Genomic DNA, 22,103 nt, shown 5'->3' on the forward strand with positions numbered 1-22,103 from the left:
GAGCATTAAAAAAACCCCAAATAAAAATTTGTGATCTTTTTTATTATTCAGTACTTATGGAGATGTAGTAACATTTTTTTATAGATTTACTACCTTTCAGATAGCAATGCCAAACACAAGGTTTATTGTCAAATAAAGCATTGTTTTGTTTGTTGATTGCTGGCTTTAAAAGGGTATTGCTTCTGTTCTATAATTGCGTGTACAAAATTATTTAATTGGTTTTGTTGGGATGTAATTCTGGAGAGTGTCCCAGCCAGAAAACATATAAAAATTGAAACAGTGAGCCCAGACAGCAAAGACAGGCTAAAAATTATTTTGGAGATTGCTTGTAGAAGGGGAAAAAACCCAACAACAAAAGAACTGCCCATCCTAATTTATTTAATTTTCCTTTAGGCCCTTATCCAACAGAAAACAGCCTCCAAGATTGCTGCTGACAAAAGCTCCATGGACCTTATGGAGTATGCATCCGTGAAAGCAGCTCCAAATTCCAAGAGGATACATCATCCTTGGAAACCGCCATGTGGTAAACACACAGCTAGATTCTCCTATATTCGTGGTGTTAATTACACCTACCTCCACCAGCTGATATTCCTGAACTCCAGGGGCAATTCACCTGCCCTCTTTCAAAATTTCCACCAAAGAGGAGCAGCTTTAAATCACAGCCAGGGCTCCACAGGAGTTCACTAGCAAAGAATGCTCAAGAGATGCATGGAATTAGTGTATCCTCCAGTTGCCTTGGACACCCATCCTCCTGGGGCAGTTTAGCCCACCTTAGGGATGCAGGCACGGCCTTTTGCAGACCCCCAGTAGAATAGAGGCAGTGGCCACTTTTCACTTCCAACTGCCCTCAGAGAGGTGCCTCTGCTAGGGTTTATGAGAGTAAAAGCTGGCAGGGACCCTGGATTCATAATGCCAAAAGTATCCAGTGGACTTCTAATTAATACTTAGCACTTACAGGCAGAGCGTATTATATTTTAAACTCCTGTACAATCATTAATTAATCCTCATATCAACCCAGTGAGGTAAGTATAATTATCCCCTTATACAGGCTGGGAAACTAAGCACAGAAAGGTTAAGTGATTTGCCTGAGGTTACCAAGCAAATCAGTGCTGATCTGGGATTACTCAGTGTTCCTAAATCAAAGGCCCATGCTCTGTCTGCTGACTCATATTCCCTCTCTGACTGCCCCCTTCCCAGAGACAGAATCTGTGTTTCCATCTCAGTTAATTACCATGCTTGGCAATCAGGCTTGGGGCATGATGTCAAAGCTCCAAGCTTTCCCTGACATCCCAGTGGGGAGGGTATGTTCTGCCCTGCTTGACTAACATTGTGAAGAGAACTCATAGTTCAAATATCTCCCATGACTCAGCCAAGGAAAGCTAGAGGATTGAGCAAAAGATTGTTTCTTTCACCTCCAGTGACTGGAGCAAGGAAGGCATCTCCACTGCTCATCACTTCTCTCCCTAGCACAGGTTCAGGTGGGTCTCACTGTTATCACCATTCAGCATGTAATCAGTATGGGGTGAGAAGGCACCAGCAGTACCATTCCCGGAACTGACGTGAAGGGGGGAAGGAATGTCTCCTCTGACAATCTTTTGGAGATCAAGGCAAAGAGGTTCTACCCCAAACACCAATCTCTTTGAGACTGTGTGGGTGAGACCCACATGCCCACCCCCAACAATCAAGCTGCTTGAAGCTAGAAGGAGTTAAGATGCTAAGACCCATTCCTTTAGCAACTAGACCATGGAATTACTACCTCCCGCAGGCTATAGGAAGTTTCAGAGGCTGAAGTGTGCATGTGGGTGATTAAAGTGATGGGTCCACAATATGGAGCAAGGCTCTTGGCAGCCAGCCAGCTTTTATCCTAATAAGTCAGCCTATTACCAAGCCACTCTCCAGAACCTGACAGCCTGTGCAGGTCAGAAGGCCATATAGGCCCCTTAACTTATTAATCTCAAGCACCATACAGAAATCTTTGACTATTTACTTACTTACTTTTCATACTCTGCATCCTTCATCCTGAAACAACTGATCTCAAGAATCCGTCTTAGCTCATGGCGCTGTATTTGTCCTGTTCGGTTATAGTCAAAAAGTCTACAGGTCTTGATGATGCTTTTCAAATTCTTTGAAATCTATAAATTAAACAAGAAACAAACACCGATGCAACGTGAAACACAGGCACTGGACAGCTTTGTTAATATAAAAAATGGCATTTTATACCTTTTCCAACAATGCAAAAAAACAAAACAAAAACAAAAAAACAACCTTTTTGAGCACAGTGGGAAGTGTGACTATAAGACATGAATACTGCGCAGTTACTGGATGTTTTGAAGGCAATTTCCTCAGTAAACGGTGTTGGTAAAGTTAAAAAACGTTTAGGCAAAGTAATGAGTTTCAAATACAACTCATTCCTTCTAAGCAGTAGATAAAAGATATCTTCCTCCAATGACTGAAACCTAGAGATTTGCTAGAAACCAAATACTGCAAGATTGTGTATTTATGTATATAAGTCATTCACTCATGCAATTTTACAATTAATATGTAGACAGGCTTGTTACTGTATTACTTTAATCAGTTACTTAACACTATAACTCTAAAGTAGTAATTCAGTTCCATGGGTATTGATGTGTGGAAGTGGAAAAAGGGATAAAGGGAATTTGGACGCAGACATCTTAGTTTTCAACAGACTAGAGCAAGAGTCAGGCTAACTCCAACTTTAATAACGCGAGACTTCAAGGCAGGGCCTGAGCGAGTGGGAAGCGAGTGGGAAAAACTGTAAGAGATACTGGTTTTCGACCTTGTGTTAGATAAGAATGGAATACAGACTGTAGCAGGAACTGCTGAGAAAAGTAAGATATCAGAAGGAATATGTATAAACAAGATGCGGTGTTGATCATTATTGTCTGTAACAAAAGGTATAAATGCTTGCCCTAATTGTTTATCTAACGGAGACCTGCCTGGGGTGGGGGAACCCCAGTCAGGGTATACTCTCCCCATGCAAGTGTCAGGAAAATAAACTGTCTCTGACATGTTGCAAACAACCTAAGAGTGAAGACTCTGTTTTCTTCCACATATGTTTATTAGAAATCAACAAACGATTAGTGTTCCGAATAAAGTGGAGTGAATCTCTTTTTTATTCAATTCAAATATTTACCAAAAATAAGAGGGTATGTTTGAGGACAAAAAAAAAGAAAACATGGGGTTTTGCTAGTGAAGGTGTGACATTTGCAACTGCAGCCCTTTTCTCTGACCCTGTTAAAAATCTGTGCAAGTCTGAACCTGAAAATGCAGTCATACACTAAAACATGACATTGTGGGGTTCTGAGCTTACTGTTTTTCAATTACTTCTATGCTGAATTTTGCTGTTTACAAGTAAGAAAAGTTTGCTTAAAAATACTGCTCTTTTTAACTACTGTTCCTAAAAATTCAAGCTGGGAATTGAAAGTCAAGTGTGTTCTTTCTGGTTCACACAACAGGAGCAACAATATAGATTCTACAACTGGAACTAAGCTGCCTGTTTTGATGAAGGTACATGAGCCAAAATAGAATCCTGTAGGCTACGCAGTGCTAGCAGGAGTATAAAGTAGCAAAACCTTGGGTGAAATCCTGCTCCCATTTAAGTCAATAGGAGCTTTGCCATTGTGAACTCCTTATTCCCACTGCTGAGCAGTTAATCCCATGAGTAGTTTATTTGACTGCAATGGCACAATCTATGGTTATACCTGCCCACCAGTGTAAGTAAAGGGCCCACAATCTAGTCCAAAGTAAGCAGAATTGAGGTATACGGTCAGGTTATGACTGGTCCTTGGCAGGTATGCACAGACCAGGATGATGGAAGGGGGCAATTTTTTTTTGTTTTGGATGGAGACAAGGAGGAGGGAAAGCTGGTTTTACTCATAAAAATTGCCGTTTGCTACTATGAACAGTTAAGACAACACAATAAAGTTCTAATATAAACAGGACTGTCAAAAAGGCAGAAATTTCCCTGTTTCACTGGACGGGAAAAACATTTCCACACATCTAGTCCCACACAACCTCAAGGTTTTCATGAGAAAGACTATTTATTAACATTTGATATCTTTTGGTAATCAGATTTTGTTAAAGAGGATCACTGTATGGTCAAAGAATCAAGCTTTTAATTCTTCAATCCCCCCAGAATCAGAGATTCATTTCCTAGAAGGTTGAACTCAACTTTTCATCCTTATAAGTCAAATTGAGTACCATGCAGTTTACCACTGTGGCACTCTGTACCTCAAAGCAACACCCTGGAAACCCCATATTCACCACTGTCATGATATGTTTTGTACAACGTATGCCTTGTGAGGTATCATTTTAAAGGTCATGATCTGCTGAAACCTGTTGTTCTGTCAAAATACGTATATCATTAGTGTTTATGAAGTGATTTTGCTGTATATTTGTTATTGAAATATGTTGTAAATTTGAGAGTCGTCCATTGTTAGTTCTCCAGTGACAACAAAGGTGGTGATCCACATCCAGGCTGCCATTAAACAACCATTAATCAGCAGGGGAGTTGTAAACAAGGGATTTGCAATTCTGTAAGAGAAACACCACACAATGGGGATTGCTCAACCCTGTGACTCAGCAAGCCCCACCAGGCATGCCTGTGCTAGTTTCTTTCCAGGGACATGGATTAAGAGTATAAAATAAGGGTCAGTGGTATCTTGAGGGCACCTTTCTCCTCCCCATCTACACTGGAAGCAACAAGAATGCAGGGAAAACAAATACCTGAACTGAGGAGACTGGTCCCAGACTTAAAGGGAAAGCCTGTCTATTAAGGACTGTAACCTACCTGCAACATCCAATGGGATGAGAAAAACTGCTTGATCCAAATATTGTTCAGTCTAATACAGTGGTTCTCAAACTTTTGTACTGGTGACCCCTTTCACATAGCAAGCCTCTGAGTGTGACCCCCCCCTTATAAATTAAAAACACTTTTAAATATATTTAACACAATTATAAATGCTGGAGGCAAAGCAGGGTTTGGGGTGGAGGCTGACAGCTTGCAACCCTCCATGTAATAACCTTGCAACCCCCTAAGGGGTCCCGACCCCCAGTTTGAGAACCCCTGGTCTAATAAAGTCTAGGATTTAGACCGCATGCTTACCCAGGGCCGGCTCCAGGCACCAGCCGAGCAAGCTGGTGCTTGGGGCGGCAACTTGTAGGAGGCGGCATTCCGCCCAATCCTAGGGCGGCACGGCCGCTTTTTTGTTGTTGTTGTTGTTGTTGTGCCACTCCGGCCGCCCTGTAGGGGGCAGCGGCGTGGAGGACGGGAGCGCCCTGCAGCAAGCCCGGTAGGGCAGCCCGCGTCCTTCCCTTCCCACCGACCAGAGTGGTGTGGAGCCCTCCCGGCAGGGGGCACGGTGGCAGGGGCCGCGTGGCAGCGCCCCGCTGAAGCCTGGCCGCCCCCTTCTCTCTCTCTCCCCACTCCCTCCCCCTCCCCCCGCTAGCCGGGGCACATCTGTAGGGCAGGGAGTCCCCCTGCACCCTGGATCCGGCTTCGCCGCAGGTTGTTGTTTGGTTTTTTTTTTGCTTTGCTGTTCTGGCCGCCACGGGTTTTTTTGTTTGTTTGTTTGTTTTGCTTGGGACAGCCAGAAAGCCAGAGCCGGCCCTGTGCTTACCTTTTATTTTCTTTGGTAACTATCTCTGACTTCTTTTGCCTACCACTTAGAATCACTTAAAATCAATCTTTCTGTGGTTAATAAACCTGTTTTATATTTTACCTAAAACAGTGTGTTTTGGATGAAGTGCTTGGGAAATCTCAGCTCAGGTTACAAAGGCTAGTGTGTATCCTCTCCACATCCAGGGAGGGGTAGACTGGGAATGAATTTATACAGGCCAGGCTTCTGACCAGGGCAAGACAGTACAGTTCTGTGGTGCAAGGCTGGGGGCTTGGGAGATTTGCTGGTGCCTTTCTCGGTATGATTCGTGAGTGGCTCAGGGAGCACTCATGCAATTTAGCTGGATGGGGGGCTGCTGTACTGAGTGATAAACAGCAAACCCCCCAGGTGCTGTTGTCACTAGCAAAGCATTGTGAGAGAGAGCCTGGGCTGGAGAGATAAGGGGGCATAACCCTACCCAAGTTTCAGGTTGTACCCCAGGGATCCTGTCACAACTACATAAAGATATTTCAGCTGATCATTGAACATGATCAGCTGTTTCAACATTAGAAACGTTAGTCTTGTTTGATCTCAATAGACATGAATGAGTCAATCACACTTTTCATTACAGTAGGACCTTGTCTTGGTATCTGGCCATATTGTCCTCTCTTACTACTGTTGTGTGCCAGTTGGCTACTACGTTCCACCCCAGAAGTAACTGCATTTCAGCAGTGTTACAAGAAGGTAGTTTGAGTAGTACTGGGGGATCCCTCAAGATCAAAAACTAGGTGTTTAAAGTATTTTCTTACACTTTGATGTGTAAAGAAAATTCAGTGCAAATCACATCCAGCACCAGACACAGGGAGTTCTAAATACAGTTTTTATGCAGACCACAGATTACCCTTCAAAGACTGAAGTACTCTACCTCCAAATACGAGGCTACCCACCCAACTGTATTTCGCTAGCAACATAATTATTAATGATCCCCATACTTCACACAACATATGCATTCCAAAGAGAGCCTGCACCCATGGATCTGAGCTTTGGGGTACCACCTACATAATATTCTCCTTCCTGCTCCCTTATTCTGTGGAATCCTCTCTGCATAGAGAACACAAAGTTTCACTTCTGAATGTTTGACAGGGCAAGCAGAGGAAGGTGGAGAGGGTTTACTGGTCTGCACTGCATCACTGCATTCTCCCCACCCCAAACCCTCTGATTCTGTCTATACTAACTTACACGGCCTTCCCCCAATGTGGTGTGGAACAACCCTGAGAGGGGTTTCAAGGGAAACCACAGGACGAGTGAGCCCCCTGTAGCACAATTCATAGAGGAATCATGTTGTTCAAGGGAGGCAAAATAATGGAGTAGGGAGGCAAGAGACCTCTGTGCAGATTTGCTGAGATTCCCTTGCATAGTTTGGGGGATATAGGGAGGGAGGAGTCTGAAACCCATGGCATCTGCAGGGAGAATCTGAAGGAAATTCTGCAAGTGTAAACTAACAGTTGCTGCTCCTCTTTATAGCAGACACCTTAGTAATGTAGGGAGTACTGCAAGTACTGAACTATTTATCTGAAGTAAAAATGGCAAAAATTTAAGGGTGGCAACTGTTCATTCTACAGAACTATACACTGAGGAATGAGTTGATGGCAGGACTGGGATTTAAATCCAGGTCTCCTGACTGCCAGCCCACTATTCAAACCAGCAGAACATTCTGCCTCTCTCATTTTAGTGAAAAGGTGTCAAAAATCCCACCGTCACATTGTCATTCTTGGTGGCAAAAGAATGAGAAGTCAGTTGTGCCTTTTAAGTCACAGCCTGCAGCAGGGCATAACTTGGAAGCACACTGCCTCTGCAGCAGTTCCCAGAGAAGCACAGCTTGTGCATCACACTTTTACAGGGTGCAAGATGTGCTTTCCTCCACACACGGCAAAGTCTGCTGGTCTGTACAGGGCAAGAAAGGGAGAAAGGCCATAACCTTTCCATTTCCACAGCCCTTCTGGGGAGGCTACCATTGCTGGACTGAAGCAATCCTGGCTCCTGGCATCCTCTTTCCCTCAGCCTGCACCCACATGCAGAAATTCTCACATTCTGCCCTGGAATGGGCTTGGAGAATGAACCACCTTCTCATCCCTAGAGGGTGGCCTCTCCAGAGCAGGGTACCAGGTATACAGGAAGGGCAGGGTGAGCAAGCTTTCACACCCAGAGCTCAATCTGGTGCCTGCGCTGTAGACAAACAGAAAACTTCAGCCTGCAAGGTTGTCAATCCAGCACATTTCATGCACACTTTTTTTTTTTGCTTTGTTTAAAAAAAAAGGAAAAATAAATGCATGAAAAAATATTCCTCGTGCAATAAACACATCAATGCTCATTTTCCCTATATTCTACTTTGGGCCATTTTGTGTAAAATCTTTAATTAAAGTTTTTCTTTGAAATTGTCATCATCAAACCAGAAGAAAGAAAGTAAAAAACGGAAGGACACAGCTGTGCATATATGAAGTGCTATTCAGTACCAAATGAATTGGAACAAAATAAGTATCGTGACTGTTATGCTCTTAGTTTTGGCTCTGTATTCTCAGTAGCACAGTCTAACTTGTCACTTTATATTGATTCCATCTGTTTACACTCTGCAGAGTATTGGCTTCCTACAGTGAACATTTCCTATTTACCAGCTGGTAGAGATAGGCCAAACCAGATAGAAAAGAATTAGACTATTTTCAGAGCCTCATAAACATAAAATCAAAAATTTGTGGGGGAAGGGAAGTAGGAAAGTGGGGAGTGAGGAAGAGATACTGGGCCTAATTCTCATTTACACTAAGGCCCTTTATACATTCTAGCAATTTAGAGGGACCTTAAAATTGGTGTAATATATTTATGCGCACTTAAAGGCCTCTTTACACCACCACACTTTACTGGAGTATAAAGGCGGCTTAGTGTAAATCAGGCTCAGTATGTTGCTTACCTTTAAAGAGACACTAGCCGTTTAGGTCCAAAACTAAGGATTAGTTAGTATGAATACTTATGCACAAACATCTCCATACAACAGCTAGAAGTGAAATGCCTAAATGTAAACCCTGATGCGTAAGTGCATTATGGAGCCATCATTGTATCCTCACAAGCCTTCTTATAAATTTGCTTTTTCTAGTGGTTGGTTCTCTTCTTTTTCTTCTTTACTGAGGCGGTTTCAACCCCACAGCTGCTAGCTCCTCAGGTGAATATTTTTGCTGCTTTTGTTGAAAGCTGTTTCAGGTGGCCAGTCTTACCTGAATCTAACTTTTTTTTTAATGTTTGGAGACACTTCACTGTTTGAATCAATATTTCCTTCCTTGCTTTTCTGCGCTTTTGGATAAGTAATCAAGGAGAAAATCCTGCCCCTGACTCTGAGGCTATGGAGGCTCTCTTAGCAGCAAACCCAGTGAACTTCCATTGTGCAAAGGGACCCCTTTCCCTTTGCGCAGTGCTTTGACCCTCTGTATTCTCAGGATTTGGGTACAGGGGATGAGCACCCTGTGGGGCACAGAGCCCTGCTCTGCTGGAGCACCCAGTGCAGTAGCATGCAGACAGTGCATGGAGTGGGCAGGGGAGAGGAAGGACCAGAAGATCTGCTGCTATACAAACCCTCTAGTTTTCCCCTTCCCACAGTGAGGGGAGCGCAGAAAGGACTGCACAGGCTACTCCAGCCACTGGGCTGTCTTAACTTCTTCAGATTGGCTCTTAAGCCACTCACTAAGTAGACGGAGATGATTCATTTTCATCATCTTTATATACATCTGCTTAGCATCTGGCCAGCTTCTTGCGCTGAGTGCTGTATTTAGGATGTGCCACAAAAAATCCAGAATGTAATGGCCATTCTCCCCATACGGTATTACTTCCCTCCCATGGTCAAGTCTTCACCAACTCTTCTGATAGTGGCCTACTGGAAAACTGTTATTGCAAGTGGCTAGAAAGAAAAGAATCCCCTGTTCAGATCTAGCTTCATAGCTTTGATCTTGCATTTGAAATATTCCAAAGCTTTTCCTAGCTTTTCTTTGCATTTCTAAATATTTAAGAATTATTATGAAGGTGGGAATGCTTACTTATGGCAAATAAAAGTGGTGATTGTTATGTCACAAAATCACTTGGACTAGATGGGACATCAAGTGGGTCATGTAGTCCATCCTCTTGCACTGTAGCTGCATGTATTTCATTATAACAACACTCTGCACTTCTATAGAATCTTCCATCTGAGTATCTCAAAGTGTTTTCCAAGCATGAATGAGTTTAACCCTTGTGAGGTGAGAATTATTATCCTCTATTTTACAGATAAAGAAAAAATGGTGTTAAAGACCCAATTTTTAGAAATATGTGTGCACAATTTCCCATACAATCACAGTAATTAACACAAACGTGTCCCTGTTAGATGGATGAAGGGCATATTGGAGGAGCAGAGTAAAGTTTGGTTTGGGAATAATCAATGTGCCATTTTACAGGTGAATATTTATTTAAGAGATTATATGAATGAAGTATATCTGAACATTTATTTATTTCGCTGGTTAATTTCCATAGTTTGAAATGCTTGGGGTTTTTAACTAAAATTTTACTGGAATATATAGGTAGCAGTAACCTTACCTTTAAGTTGATAGCCTTTTCTATTAATGTACTTGAATATACATATCACCGCTGTTTCAGAATGTCCTTAAAAAAATAATACAGAACCTGGGAAATTAAGTGTACCAGAACCCTAATTAGGACTTTGGGGGATATTTTCAATTAATAAATTTTGTAATGAGAAGATATCTAAGCTGTTTCTTTTGTGATATGACATACTCAACATGAAAATGTAAATGTTACTCTCCAGTTAGTTGCATATAGCCAAATGAATAAAAGCTATGACATTAATAATAACTATATTCAGCTATGATTGATAGGCTTTTCTGCAGTGAGGAAAGATTGTCTTGGGTACAATCTGTCCTAACAGCTCTGCGATATGTTAATATTTTACTCAGACTAGAGAAAAGATATATTCAGATGTCCACCATATAAGAGGGGCTGAGGATGCTACTGCAGCCTTGAGGTTGCAAAAGAAGCTGTAAAATAGGAAGGATTTTATTGTCTCCTCCCAATATATGTGCCAAGCCTGTGCCAAACAGTGTAGGGAGCAGGATTTGCATGAGGTTATGTCCTAGGATGCCTTTTTGCTTACATGAAAATCTTGGGGTGTGGTGGGACATGACACATGATGCTCCAGAGGGCACAGAACATTCTTCTGGTGAGCTCTGCGCCATGGCAAATATTTGCTATGATCTCTGGTTGGCTTAACTGATGTCCAAGTATAATAAAAGATTACTACATTGATGCTGGATATTTTTTTACTCCATCAGAGAAAAATCTATCTTACACATAGCCATTTCACTATTACCTGAATCCTCAGAAGAAGGTACTAGAGTTTCCATACAACATGGTGCCAGAGATCTTAGGCTGGATTCTCCACAGCCTGCCCCTTGTGTCGCTGTTTACTTTCATGCAAAGTGAAGGGCTTAAAATGCTGTTGTTCTGACTTGGTAGCATTTTTTTTTACCAACTTTGCACAATTTAACTGATTACCCAAGATGCACTAAAGTGAAGAATCAGGCCCCTTAAATGAATCCGGCCTTTTATTCAAGCCAGCAACATCTAGAACTAAGAGTACCAGTACCATTTATGAAATGCCAGAACTTAACTTATAAAGTAAATAACCATTTTAGCAATCAGTTTCTGTTACTATCCACCTCTACGGTACCTTTTCCTTTAAGAGGGACTCCAGCTGACTTAATGTCATGGTTTGGCTGCCTTGGCTATCATTCCATCTAAAAATAAATAATATGAACAAAAGGATTAGACATAAGGCAAATGCATTACATTACTGTTGTAGACCAACAATGGCCCAATTATTGATATCAGTGAGAGTTTTGCCTAAGTATGGAATGAGTAAAGACTGCAGGAATGGGCCTCCACAGTGATCCTGCACACGGCTCTGGGCCCGGCTGCACTGCCCAGCTGCACTGGCATAAAGTGACACTGAATCTGGTGGATCCAGCTCCCAGATGATCTCCCCGTGCAAGTGGATTCTTGAGCAATGTAGAGACATTGTAGCTCCTACACCTTGCACACCATGGCTGACAATGTGGAGGATGTGGCTGGAGGACAATAGCATAGCTTTCCAGTGCCTAAGCAATCCCCAGCTGTTTTAACAGCCACTGGGGCCATTGGCAGCTGATACTGATGTGTGGCTGGGCCAGGGAACAAGACTGACACACACAGGAGTCCTAGAATCAGGTGAATACAAAGGACACCTCTGTACCTCAATGCCCAGCTGCATCAAGTGCTCCTCAGCCATAAATGAGGATCTAGCCCTTTGTATTTATAAGATCATTGTCAATGATCTTTTAACATGTGAGGTTTTTTAGAAAAAGAATGGCCCTACTCTCACCCATTTACTTACATCAAAACCAGAGACCAAGTCATTTTCACAGTTAACAATTAACAAGTTTTATTTTTCTCAACGGATCTGACAGATTCTAAATTCCTGTTTTCCCAGGCTCTTCCCCTAACTAAGGGCTTGATCCTGAAAACACTTATGCAAGAAAGTACTCATGTGTATTTGCAGGATCGAGTGCTAAAGACCAAATTCTGCCCTGACTTACAGCCCATTGGGTTCACTGAGATTGTGTGGGCTTTAAATCAGGGCAGAAACCAGCCCTAAGCTCCCTCTTACAAAATTTTCTCTGGAAAAACAGCACCTGCACTGCCCTCCTGTGGCAAACTCCTGTAAATTAAGCTACAACTATCCCACATTTATTTTTGCTTCACAACATTTTCTGACTTACATTGCGTATAGTTTTAATACATGTCTACAAGTATTTGGTTGGTCAAAATGCAGCATTTTCTAATTATAGGCTTGATTCTGTTCTCTTTCACCAGTATAAACCAAGAGTTTATGAACTAAACTCATTCAGATTCCATGTGAAAGTGAGAGGAAAATCAGGCCCCACATGTTTAACCTATTCATTATTTTTTCCATGATATAAAAAGGGATTAAGCTTTCATTTTGTGCATGATCCTTCATTCTCTATTTAATTAATTTTTGCTAATTAATCACAAGTTTTGTAAAGCTCCCTTGTTTCTCTGGAAGACAGCAGCCTTAAATTCCCTCCTCCCATTTTCTGCCTCTCTTCCTCTCCTCCTCTCCCTTCCTCCTGCTTCCTTTCAGTGGACTACTCCCACTGTTGTTTCCCCCTCATTCTCTGGGAGGTTTGTTAACTTTACACTTGACGGTAAAAGAGCTGGGTCAGAATCAGTAGAATAATTTCTAAGGCAACTGTCTGTTAGAGCCTGGATCATCTGCTCCCACAATCAAACCTGCAGGAGAGGGAATCTATGAAAGGAAATCTCCATGAGGATCCCATTGCAGAGTCCCTAACCGGACATCCCAGAAGGGAGAGGAAAGGGGTGGGGAGGGGAGGGAGGTTAAATTATATAGTGCTTTTGGAGCAAAGCTACTAGGTAAATGTAGGGTTAGTTTTACAGTATAATATACAGTATGGTACTCAGAGAATGCTTTGCATTATACCTCTCAGATGTCCCTCATGTGAAGGGAAGGCACTCATTTTAATCCCAAAGTTACCTACCTGCCACACAAAATTGGTACCTCCACACTTTTATTGCGGAAAGTGATTTACATCAGAAGTAAAGAAGGATTTAAAAGTGAAGCTCCAGAGACGAGAAAGTTACTCACCTTGTGTAGTAACTGAGGTTCTTCGAGAGATGTCCCTGTGGGTGCTCCACTTCAGGTGAAGGTATGTCCCTGCGTCTTTGCTTGAAGAGTTTTGCAGCAGTGTTTGTATGGGTCGCGCACACGCAGTGCCTACCTTGCATGCCACTGGCGCCTCAATAGCGTGCGCAACCTGGACTCCTCAGTTCCTTCTCTATCCCGGAGCCTGCTCCAAACTCTGAAGTAGAGGGGAGGAGATTGGGTAGTGGGGCACCCACTGGGACACGCATCTTGAAGAACCTCAGTTACTGCACAAGGTGAGTAACCTTCTCTTCGAGAGAGAGATGTCCCTGTGGGTCCTCCACTCCAGATGACTGAAGAGCAGTGCCGACCTCAGATGGTAGGGGCTTCAGAGTTGGTAAAATAGCTGTTGATAGTACAACTCAGCCAAGTCAAATATCCACCTGAGGACCTTGCGTAAAAGCATAATGTTTAGCAAAGGTGTGTTCAGAGGCCCAGGGGGCACCTTTGCAAATGTCTATAAGGGGAACGTTGTTTAGAAATGCCACTGCCGTCAATATTGATCTGGTAGAGTGCATCTTAATTCCCGTTGGAGGTTGTATGCCTCTTAATTGATAGCATAGGTGAATGCATCAGGATGTCCATTTAGATATTCTTTGAATGGATATGGAGTTACCATTAGAGCATTCTGTGATAGAGATAAAAAGTTTCGGTGAGACTCTAAATGGCTTGGTCCTGTCAAGGTAAAAAGACAATGCTCTCCTAACATCAACGGTGTGCATTGTGGCTTCAAAAGTGTTGGTGTGTGGTTTAGGAAAGAAAGTAGGTAGTTGTATTGGTTGATTGATGTGAACGACGAATATACTTTGGGAAGGATTTGGGATGGGTTGGCAAAGTGACTCTATCTTTAAAAAAGATAGTAGATGGTGGGTCTGCCAGGAGCACCCCGATTTCTCCCACACTTCTAGATGATGTGATTGCTATTAGAAACGCCACTTTCATGGACAGGTGTAGTAGGGAGCAGGTTGCTAAAGGTTTGAACAGTTTATGCATCAGGGCTGTTAGGACCAAGTTTAAGTCCCATGGTTGCATGGGTGGTCTCACGTCCGGACAGAAAGTTTGGATACCCTTAAGGAACCGCTTTGTGATAGGGTAAGCAAAGATTGTAGTGTCACCAATTTTGACACTAGTGTCACTTTATTGAGCTGAGGGCAAGACCAGATTGTTTCAGTTTCGGGAGGTAGTCCAATATAATTGGAAGAGGTGCAAATGCTGCAATGGTTTGTCTGGTGGGACACCATGTAGTAAATCTCCTCCATTTGTGGAGATAGGTGCTACGTGTAGTATGTTTTCTACTGTGTAGCAGCACTCTCTGGACCTACTCAGAGCAATTTAGCTCATCATTAGAGAACCATGGAGGAGCCATGCCTTGAGATGTAGCATCCTTATGTTGGAGTGCTGGAGTTGGCCCTCCCATTGAGTTAATAGATCTGCCTGTAGAGGGAGTGTGATTGGGTATGTGCGGACATCCATGTTACGTACGGATACCACGCTTGTCTCGGCCGTGTGGAGGCTATTAAGATTACTGTGGCCCTCTTGGTCCTTATCTTCAGTACCACTCTCGATAGTAATGGTATCGGTGGGAACACGTATAGAAGGTCTGAGTTCCAAGCGATCATGAACGCATCCCCCATCGATTCCCCAGACTGGACCTGGAGCAGAATTTGGGGCATTTTGTGTTGCATGCTGTCATGATAGGTCCATTTGTGGGTAACCCCAAGTTCAGAATATGTCTTCCAGGATGGCATTGTTTAACTCCCATTCGTGATCGAGGAAAAAACATCTGCTGAGCTCGTCTGCCATGATGTTCTGGCATCCAGGTAGGTAGGAGGCTGAGATATGGATATTGTGCTGGATGCACCAATTCCAGAGTCTCATAGCCTCGGTACATAGTGAATGCGATCAGGCTCCCCCTTGTCTGTTTATGTAAAACCTACAGGCGATGTTGTCGGTCATTACTCTGATGTTTGAGTTTCTTATGAGCTCCCCATCCAATAAGGGATGCATCCGTTGTGAACATAAGCGATGGAGAATCTTGTGTGAACGGGATACCCGAGAACAGACTGTGTAGTTGAGTCCACCAGGTTAGTGAGTCCTTGACCTTGGGGGCATAGTTAATCGTATGTTTAACCTGTGTTTGTTTGGTCTGTAAATGGTTGCTAGCCAGCCTTGTAGGCAGGGCATGTACAATCATGCATGTTTGACACAAACGTGAATGCCGCCATGTGGCCCAGTAGTTGTAGCCATTCGTGGGCAGTGATCTGTGGACTGTTCCGAACTGTGGATATGAATGGTTTTATAGTGTCGAATCTGTCTTGTGGAAGTGACGCCATTGCCATCCTCGAATCGAGGTGAGCGCCGATGAACTTCAGTCATTGAGTTGGTTCTATTGTAGATTTGTTTATGTTTATTTGTAGGCCAAGACTCCGGAAACAGTGTACGGTCATTTGAGTGGATTGAATGGCGTCCGATTGGGTGTGTGACTTCAGGAGACAGTCGTCCAAGTAAGGAAAAACTATTATTCCTTGTTTTCTCAGGTGCACTGTTACTACCACAAGAATCTTTGAGAAAACGTGAGGCGCTGTTGACAGGCCGAAAGGTAGAACCTTGTACTGATCGTGGTCTGTGCCCAAAGTAAATTTCAGAAAACGTCTGTGGGCAGGTTGTATAGTGACGTGAAAATAAGCATCCTGCAGGTCGAGGGCTGAAAACCAGGCCCCCTGCTTCAGCACTGGTATTACTGTTGTTAAGGTAATCATCCTGAATCTTTGCTTTTTCACAAACTTGTTCAATCACCTGAGATCAAGGACTGGTCGCCACCTCCCACTTTTCTTTTGTGTTAAAAAATAGTGGGAATAAAACCCCTTCCCTCTGTGTTGAGCAGGGACAGTCTCCACTGCCCCTAATTGGAGGAGATGTTCTACCTCTTGGTGAAGCAAGTTATCATGAGAGAGGTCTCTGAAGCGGGAAGGGGAGAGGGGTGGGTAAGGGGTATAGACAGGAAAGGAATGGTATAGCCCAATCGGATGACATCTAGGGCTCATTTGTCTGTGGTGCTAGTCGCCCAATTGGCATAGACGGGGAGCAAATGGTCTCCAAACAGCTGGATGGTTGGTGGAAGTGCTGGAATGGGTGAAAGATCTTCTTGATCCTCGACCCAGACTTCAAATTTGCTTATCTGAGGAAGGCAGTTGGGACACTGCTAGTGGTGGAGGGCATCGTCGTTGTGGTCTCTGTCTCTATCATTGCTGCTGTTGTTCCTTGTATGGCCTTTGATGTTGCTGTGTATACGCCGGGTATCTAGGGCACTCATACAGTTGATACGTATATTGTCTCCTTCTTGTGGCAGGGGTATGGATACCAAGGGACTGAAGGGTGGCCCATGAATCCATGAAGTGTACAGCACTTCATTGGTTTTGGCTGCAAACAGTTTTTCCCCATCAAAAGGGAGATCTTCAACAGTATTTTGTATCTCCCGTGGTAATGACGAAGAATTGAACCAGGAGGCTCAGTGCATGACTACGGCCATTGAGGTGGACCTGGCAGCCATGTCAGCAGCATCCAATGAGGACTGTAGAGCCGTGCATGAGATCATCTGCCCTTCAGGGACCAGAGCTTTGAATTGTTGTCACTTTTCCTCATGAATTTCATTAATAAATTCCATAAATTTACCATAATTCCTGTGGTCATATTTGGCAAGTAATGCCGCATAATTTGCCACTCTGAATTGTAGCGTAGACGAAGAGTATACTTTGCGGCCAAATAGGTCCAGTCTCTTACTCTCCTTATTGGAAGGAGTGCACCAAAAATGTTGTCGTTTACTCCTTTGGTTGGCCGCTTCCACAACCAGTGAATTGGGTGCTGAGTGTGTGAAAAGAAATTCGGATCCCTTTGAGGGAGCGTAATATTTTCGGTCTGTCCTTTTGCAGGTTGGGGGTATTGTGGCTGGAATTTACCACACCATCTTGGAAGGTTCCATGATAGCCCCGTTGATTGGTAATGCTATCTTGGAGGAAGCCGATGTCTATAAGATATCAGTTAACTCATGCTGAGTTTCTGGCACTTCTTCCAGAGCGATCTTAAGCTCGTTAGCCATTCTTTTTAATAAGTCCTGAAAGTGGGTAAAATCATCTGCTGTGGCTGGTGGTGGAGGCAAAATAGCCTCGTCTGGTGAGGAAGATGAGTTGTTATTGGTTGGCGAGGTGTCAGGAGCAGTGCCCTCTACCTATTGCACCATGGGCTCTTCTCATGTTTCCAACACTTCAGACTGTGAAGGTGGAGGTGGAGATCTGGTGTCGTCCCTACATGGACTGGGGCGTCTGCTATGGTGTCTTCTATAAGGCCTGGTCTACACTAGGCTTTTATGTCGAATTTAGCGCCGTTATATCGAATTAACCCTGCACCCGTCCACACCAGGAAGCCATTTAGTTCGACATAGAGCTCTCTTTAAATCGATTTCTGTAATCCTCCCCAACGAGAGGAGTAGCGCTAAATTCGAAATGGCCATATCGAATTAGGCTAGGTGTGGATGGAAATCGACGCTAATAGCTCCGGGAGCTATCCCACAGTGCACCACTCTGTTGACGCTCTGGACAGCAGTCCGAGCTCGGATGCTCTGACCAGCCACACCCCGGGAAAATTTGAATTCCTTTTCCTGTCTGGGCAGTTTGAAGCGCAGTTTCTGTTTGGACACCGTGGCGAGCTCAGCAGCAGTGGCAGCAGTGGCAACGATGCAGAGCTCTCCAGCAGAGATGGCCGTGCAATCCAATAGAAAGAGGGCCCCAGCATGGACTGATCGGGAAGTCTTGGATCTCATCGCTGTGTGGGGAGATGAGTCCGTGCTTTCCGAGCTGCGCTCCAAAAGACGGAATGCAAAGACCTATGAGAAGATCTCTAAAGCCATGGCAGAGAGAGGCTACAGCCGGGATGCAACGCAGTGCCGCGTGAAAATCAAGGAGCTGAGACAAGGCTACCAGAAGACCAAAGAGGCAAACGGACGCTCTGGATCCCAGCCCCACACATCCCGTTTCTACGAGGCACTGCATTCCATCCTAGGTGCGGCCGCCACCACTACCCCACCCCTGACCGTGGACTCTGAGGATGGGATATTGTCCGCGGCCGGTTCCTCCGACATGTTAGCGGACGGGGAAGATGAAGAAGGAGATGAGGAGGACGAGGCAGTCGACAGCGCTGGCACCGCTGATTTCCCCGACAGCCAGGAGCTCTTCATCACCCTGACCGAGATCCCCTACCAACCGTCCCCCGCCGTTACCCCAGACACAGATTCAGGGGAAGGATCAAGCAGTAAGTGTTTTAAATATCTAAACATTTATTTACAACATAACTGGCATATTTAAAATATTAACAGTAGCTAAAGTGCTTTAAAACATGTAAACATTTATTTGCAACAAAACAGGAAGATTGAAAATATTAACAGTGGGTAAAGTGCTTCAAAACATGTAAACAGGAAAGTCAAACAAAAGGGGAATCAGTGCAAAGTGTATCATGATTAGTCTGTCTTTGGACGCCTCAATATATAGTCCGAACCATTTTCAAAAAATTTCACAATGTCCGCTTCATGATTATAGTGCCCAAAACCCTGCAGTCATTTGTCCCTCCAAGGGCACCTAAGCCAAGAACTGGTCAATGTAACCGGGGATAGAGGCGACATCCTCCGGGGAGAACTCCTCATACACCTCCTGCAGGTGTTTTTCCAGCCTCATCAGCAGGTTCCTGGGCAGGGAGAGCTTATTAGGCCCCCCGTGGTAGGACACGTTTCCCTGCCACAACGCCAGCAGGTACTCCGGGATCATGGCCTTGCAGAGCAGTGCAGCAAATGGCCCCGGTTTCTGCAGGCTGTCACGAAGCATCCGCTCCTTCTGGCTCGCAGAGACCTTCAGGAGGGTGATGTCTGCCATGACTCCCTGCTGTGAATTAGGTAGGGGAAAGTTAGTATTGGGACTGCTTGCCCATCCCTTTACAGAACTGCAACCGCCGGTTTACAGCCACGCGGTTTACAGCCGCGAGGGAGTGGGACAGGGCCAGAGTTCATGCTTGCAGGATTGCTGCCAGCAGAGACTCGCATTGCTTTCTATGTGAAAGGAGGCCAGTGCCACTCTTAAAGTTTTAAGCGGCCACAAGTCTACGGCTTACCATGTTTGCCAGCTAGACAAAGTCCGGTGTCCAGCTCTGCTCCTCAGCTCGCCACAGCAAGACCGCAGGCACGGTAGGCGAGGGCCGAAAATTCGACCTTGTCCTCAGTGCGCGTGTGATAGGTGCTCTGCATGGTCTTGTTCACAGAGAAAGACTATGTTCTCTGTTCACAGATACATTGCTCTGTCTCAGGAATTCACTCCCTTTTTCCAATTCCCACAGCCACATCTGCCCAGAGGCTAGCGCACATTAGGAGGAGGAAGAAGAGGACACGGGAAGACATGTTTGCTGAACTAATGGGATGCTCCCGAGCACAGGCAGCCCAGCAGACACAGTGGAGGGAGAACTTGTCCCAAATGCACCGGGCAAACATTGAACGGGAGGAGAGGTGGCGACAGGAGGACAGGCAGGCTACTCAAACGCTGCTTGGACTAATGAGGGAGCAAACGGACACGCTCCGCCGCCTTGTGGATGTTCTGCAGGACCGGAGGCAGGAGGAGAGAGCCCCGCTGCAGTCTCTCTGTAACTGCCCTGCCCCGCCACCAAGTCCCATACCCCCCTCACCCAAAGTCCAAACACGGAGGGGTGGAAGGGGCCGTGAAAAATTTCACTCCACCCCTGCGGACTGCTCTACCACTAGAAGGCTCTCATTCCCCAAAATTTGAAAAGTCCTTTCCTACCCGCCTCACACAAGACCCCGTCCAAGTTTCACCCCCCCGTTCCATGTGCGGTTGTTAATAAAGAATACGTTTCTGTTCATTTCTGTTTCCATCCTCTTCTTTTGGAGGGGAGTCTGTCTGAAGGGGGGGGAAGGGGCTTGGTCATTGGACAGGACAGTCACCTTTAGCAGGGGGCAGGTGCAGCAGCAGGGCACATATACAGTGCAGTGACTAGTTATCCTGGTCAGTCTGGGAGGTGGTTTTCATGTTCTGTGTGGTGGGGGGGGTGGTGTTGCTCTGTGACTTGGTGGCGGGGGAGGGCAGTTACAGATCTTATGCAGCGGTCCTTACCCTGGATCACAGAGCCGCGCAGCAGGGGATCTGTAACCCTCCTCCCCCTGCAAGACAGTCACATAGCCGACACATACACGCAGTCCCGGCCAGGAGGGCTGGCAGGCTCCGTTGAAACAACCAGTCCACCACCGCGGAGCCTGTCATTCCTGGAGTTTAGAAGCATCATTTGCATCACAACACTAAACCCGCCCCCCGCCACAGTCTGCGTCCCAGGTTTAAAACATTCCCGCGAAAACAGTAATAAAGACAATGGTGTCCATTAACAAAACAGAACAGATTTTATTTTTTGGGAAGGGGGTGAAGGGGGTATGTGATTGGAGAGGATAGTCGACGGCAACTGGGTAAAGAAACGGGGGCAAGTTCTGCTTCTGTGTCCACAAACTTAAAAGTCACTGGGTACCCTGCTCAGCCTTGAAACTGGCTTTCAAAGCCTCCCGGATGCACAGCGCGTCCCGCTGGGCTCTTCTAATCGCCCGGCTGTCTGGCTGGGCGTAATCAGCAGCCAGGCTATTTGCCTCAACCTCCCACCCCGCCATAAAGGTCTCCCCCTTGCTCTCACACAGATTGTGGAGCACACAGCAAGCGGCAATAACGATGGGGATATTGGTTTCGCTGAGATCACAGCGAGTGAGTAAGCTTCTCCATCTCCCCTTGAGACGGCCAAAAGCACACTCCACCACCATTCTGCACTTGCTCAGCCGGTAGTTGAAGAGTTCTTTTTCAGTGTCCAGGGCGCCAGTATAGGGCTTCATGAGCCAGGGCATTAGCGGGTAGGCTGGGTCCCCGAGGATCACTGTAGGCATCTCCACATCCCCAACAGTTATCTTGTGGTCCGGGAAGTAAATACCTTCCTGCAGCCGTCTAAACAGACCAGAGTTCCTGAACACGCGAGCGTCATGAACCTTGCCCGGCCATCCGACGTAGATGTTTGTAAACCGTCCCCGATGGTCCACCAGTGCTTGCAGCACCATTGAAAAGTAGCCCTTTCTATTGATGTACTGGCTGGCCTGGTGGCCCGGTCCCAGGATAGGGATGTGAGTCCCATCTATAGCCCCACCGCAGTTTGGGAATCCCATCGCGGCGAAGCCATCTATGATGGCCTGCGCGTTTCCCAGGGTCACTACCTTTGACAGCAGTACCTTGACGATTGCCTTGGCTACTTGCAGGACAACAACCCCCACGGTAGATTTGCCCACGCCAAAGTGGTTCGCGACTGACCGGTAGCTGTCCGGCGTTGCAAGCTTCCAGAGTGCTATGGCCACTCGCTTCTGGACAGTCAGGGCTGCTCGCATGCGGGTGTCCTTGCGCTTCAGGGCAGGGGACAGCAAGTCACAAAGTTCCAGGAAAGTCCCCTTCCGCATGCGAAAGTTTCGCAGCCACTGGGATTCATCCCAGACCTGAAGCACTATGCGGTCCCACCAGTCCGTGCTTGTTTCCCGGGCCCAGAATCGCCGTTCAACAAAATCCACATGCCCCATTGCCACCGTGATGTCCTGGGCGCTGGGGCTC

General features: G+C 45.5%; 1 protein-coding gene across 1 annotated transcript in view; it reads right to left on the reverse strand.

Moving 5' to 3' along the window:
• EFCAB6 (EF-hand calcium binding domain 6) overlaps positions 1-22,103 on the reverse strand; it is a 146,757-nt gene that overhangs the window by 115,985 nt on the left and 8,669 nt on the right. The window contains exons 4-6 of the mRNA XM_026652311.1: positions 11,372-11,443; positions 3,786-3,798; positions 1,996-2,132 (exon numbers count right to left, since the gene is read on the reverse strand). Of these exons, the coding sequence (XP_026508096.1) occupies positions 1,996-2,132; positions 3,786-3,798; positions 11,372-11,443 (222 nt within the window). The remainder of the gene's footprint in view (positions 1-1,995; positions 2,133-3,785; positions 3,799-11,371; positions 11,444-22,103) is intronic.

Source organism: Terrapene carolina, unplaced genomic scaffold (assembly GCF_002925995.2).
Source record: "Terrapene carolina triunguis isolate 2854851 unplaced genomic scaffold, T_m_triunguis-2.0 Scaffold112, whole genome shotgun sequence".
In the NCBI taxonomy this organism is placed as follows: Eukaryota; Metazoa; Chordata; order Testudines; family Emydidae; genus Terrapene; species Terrapene triunguis.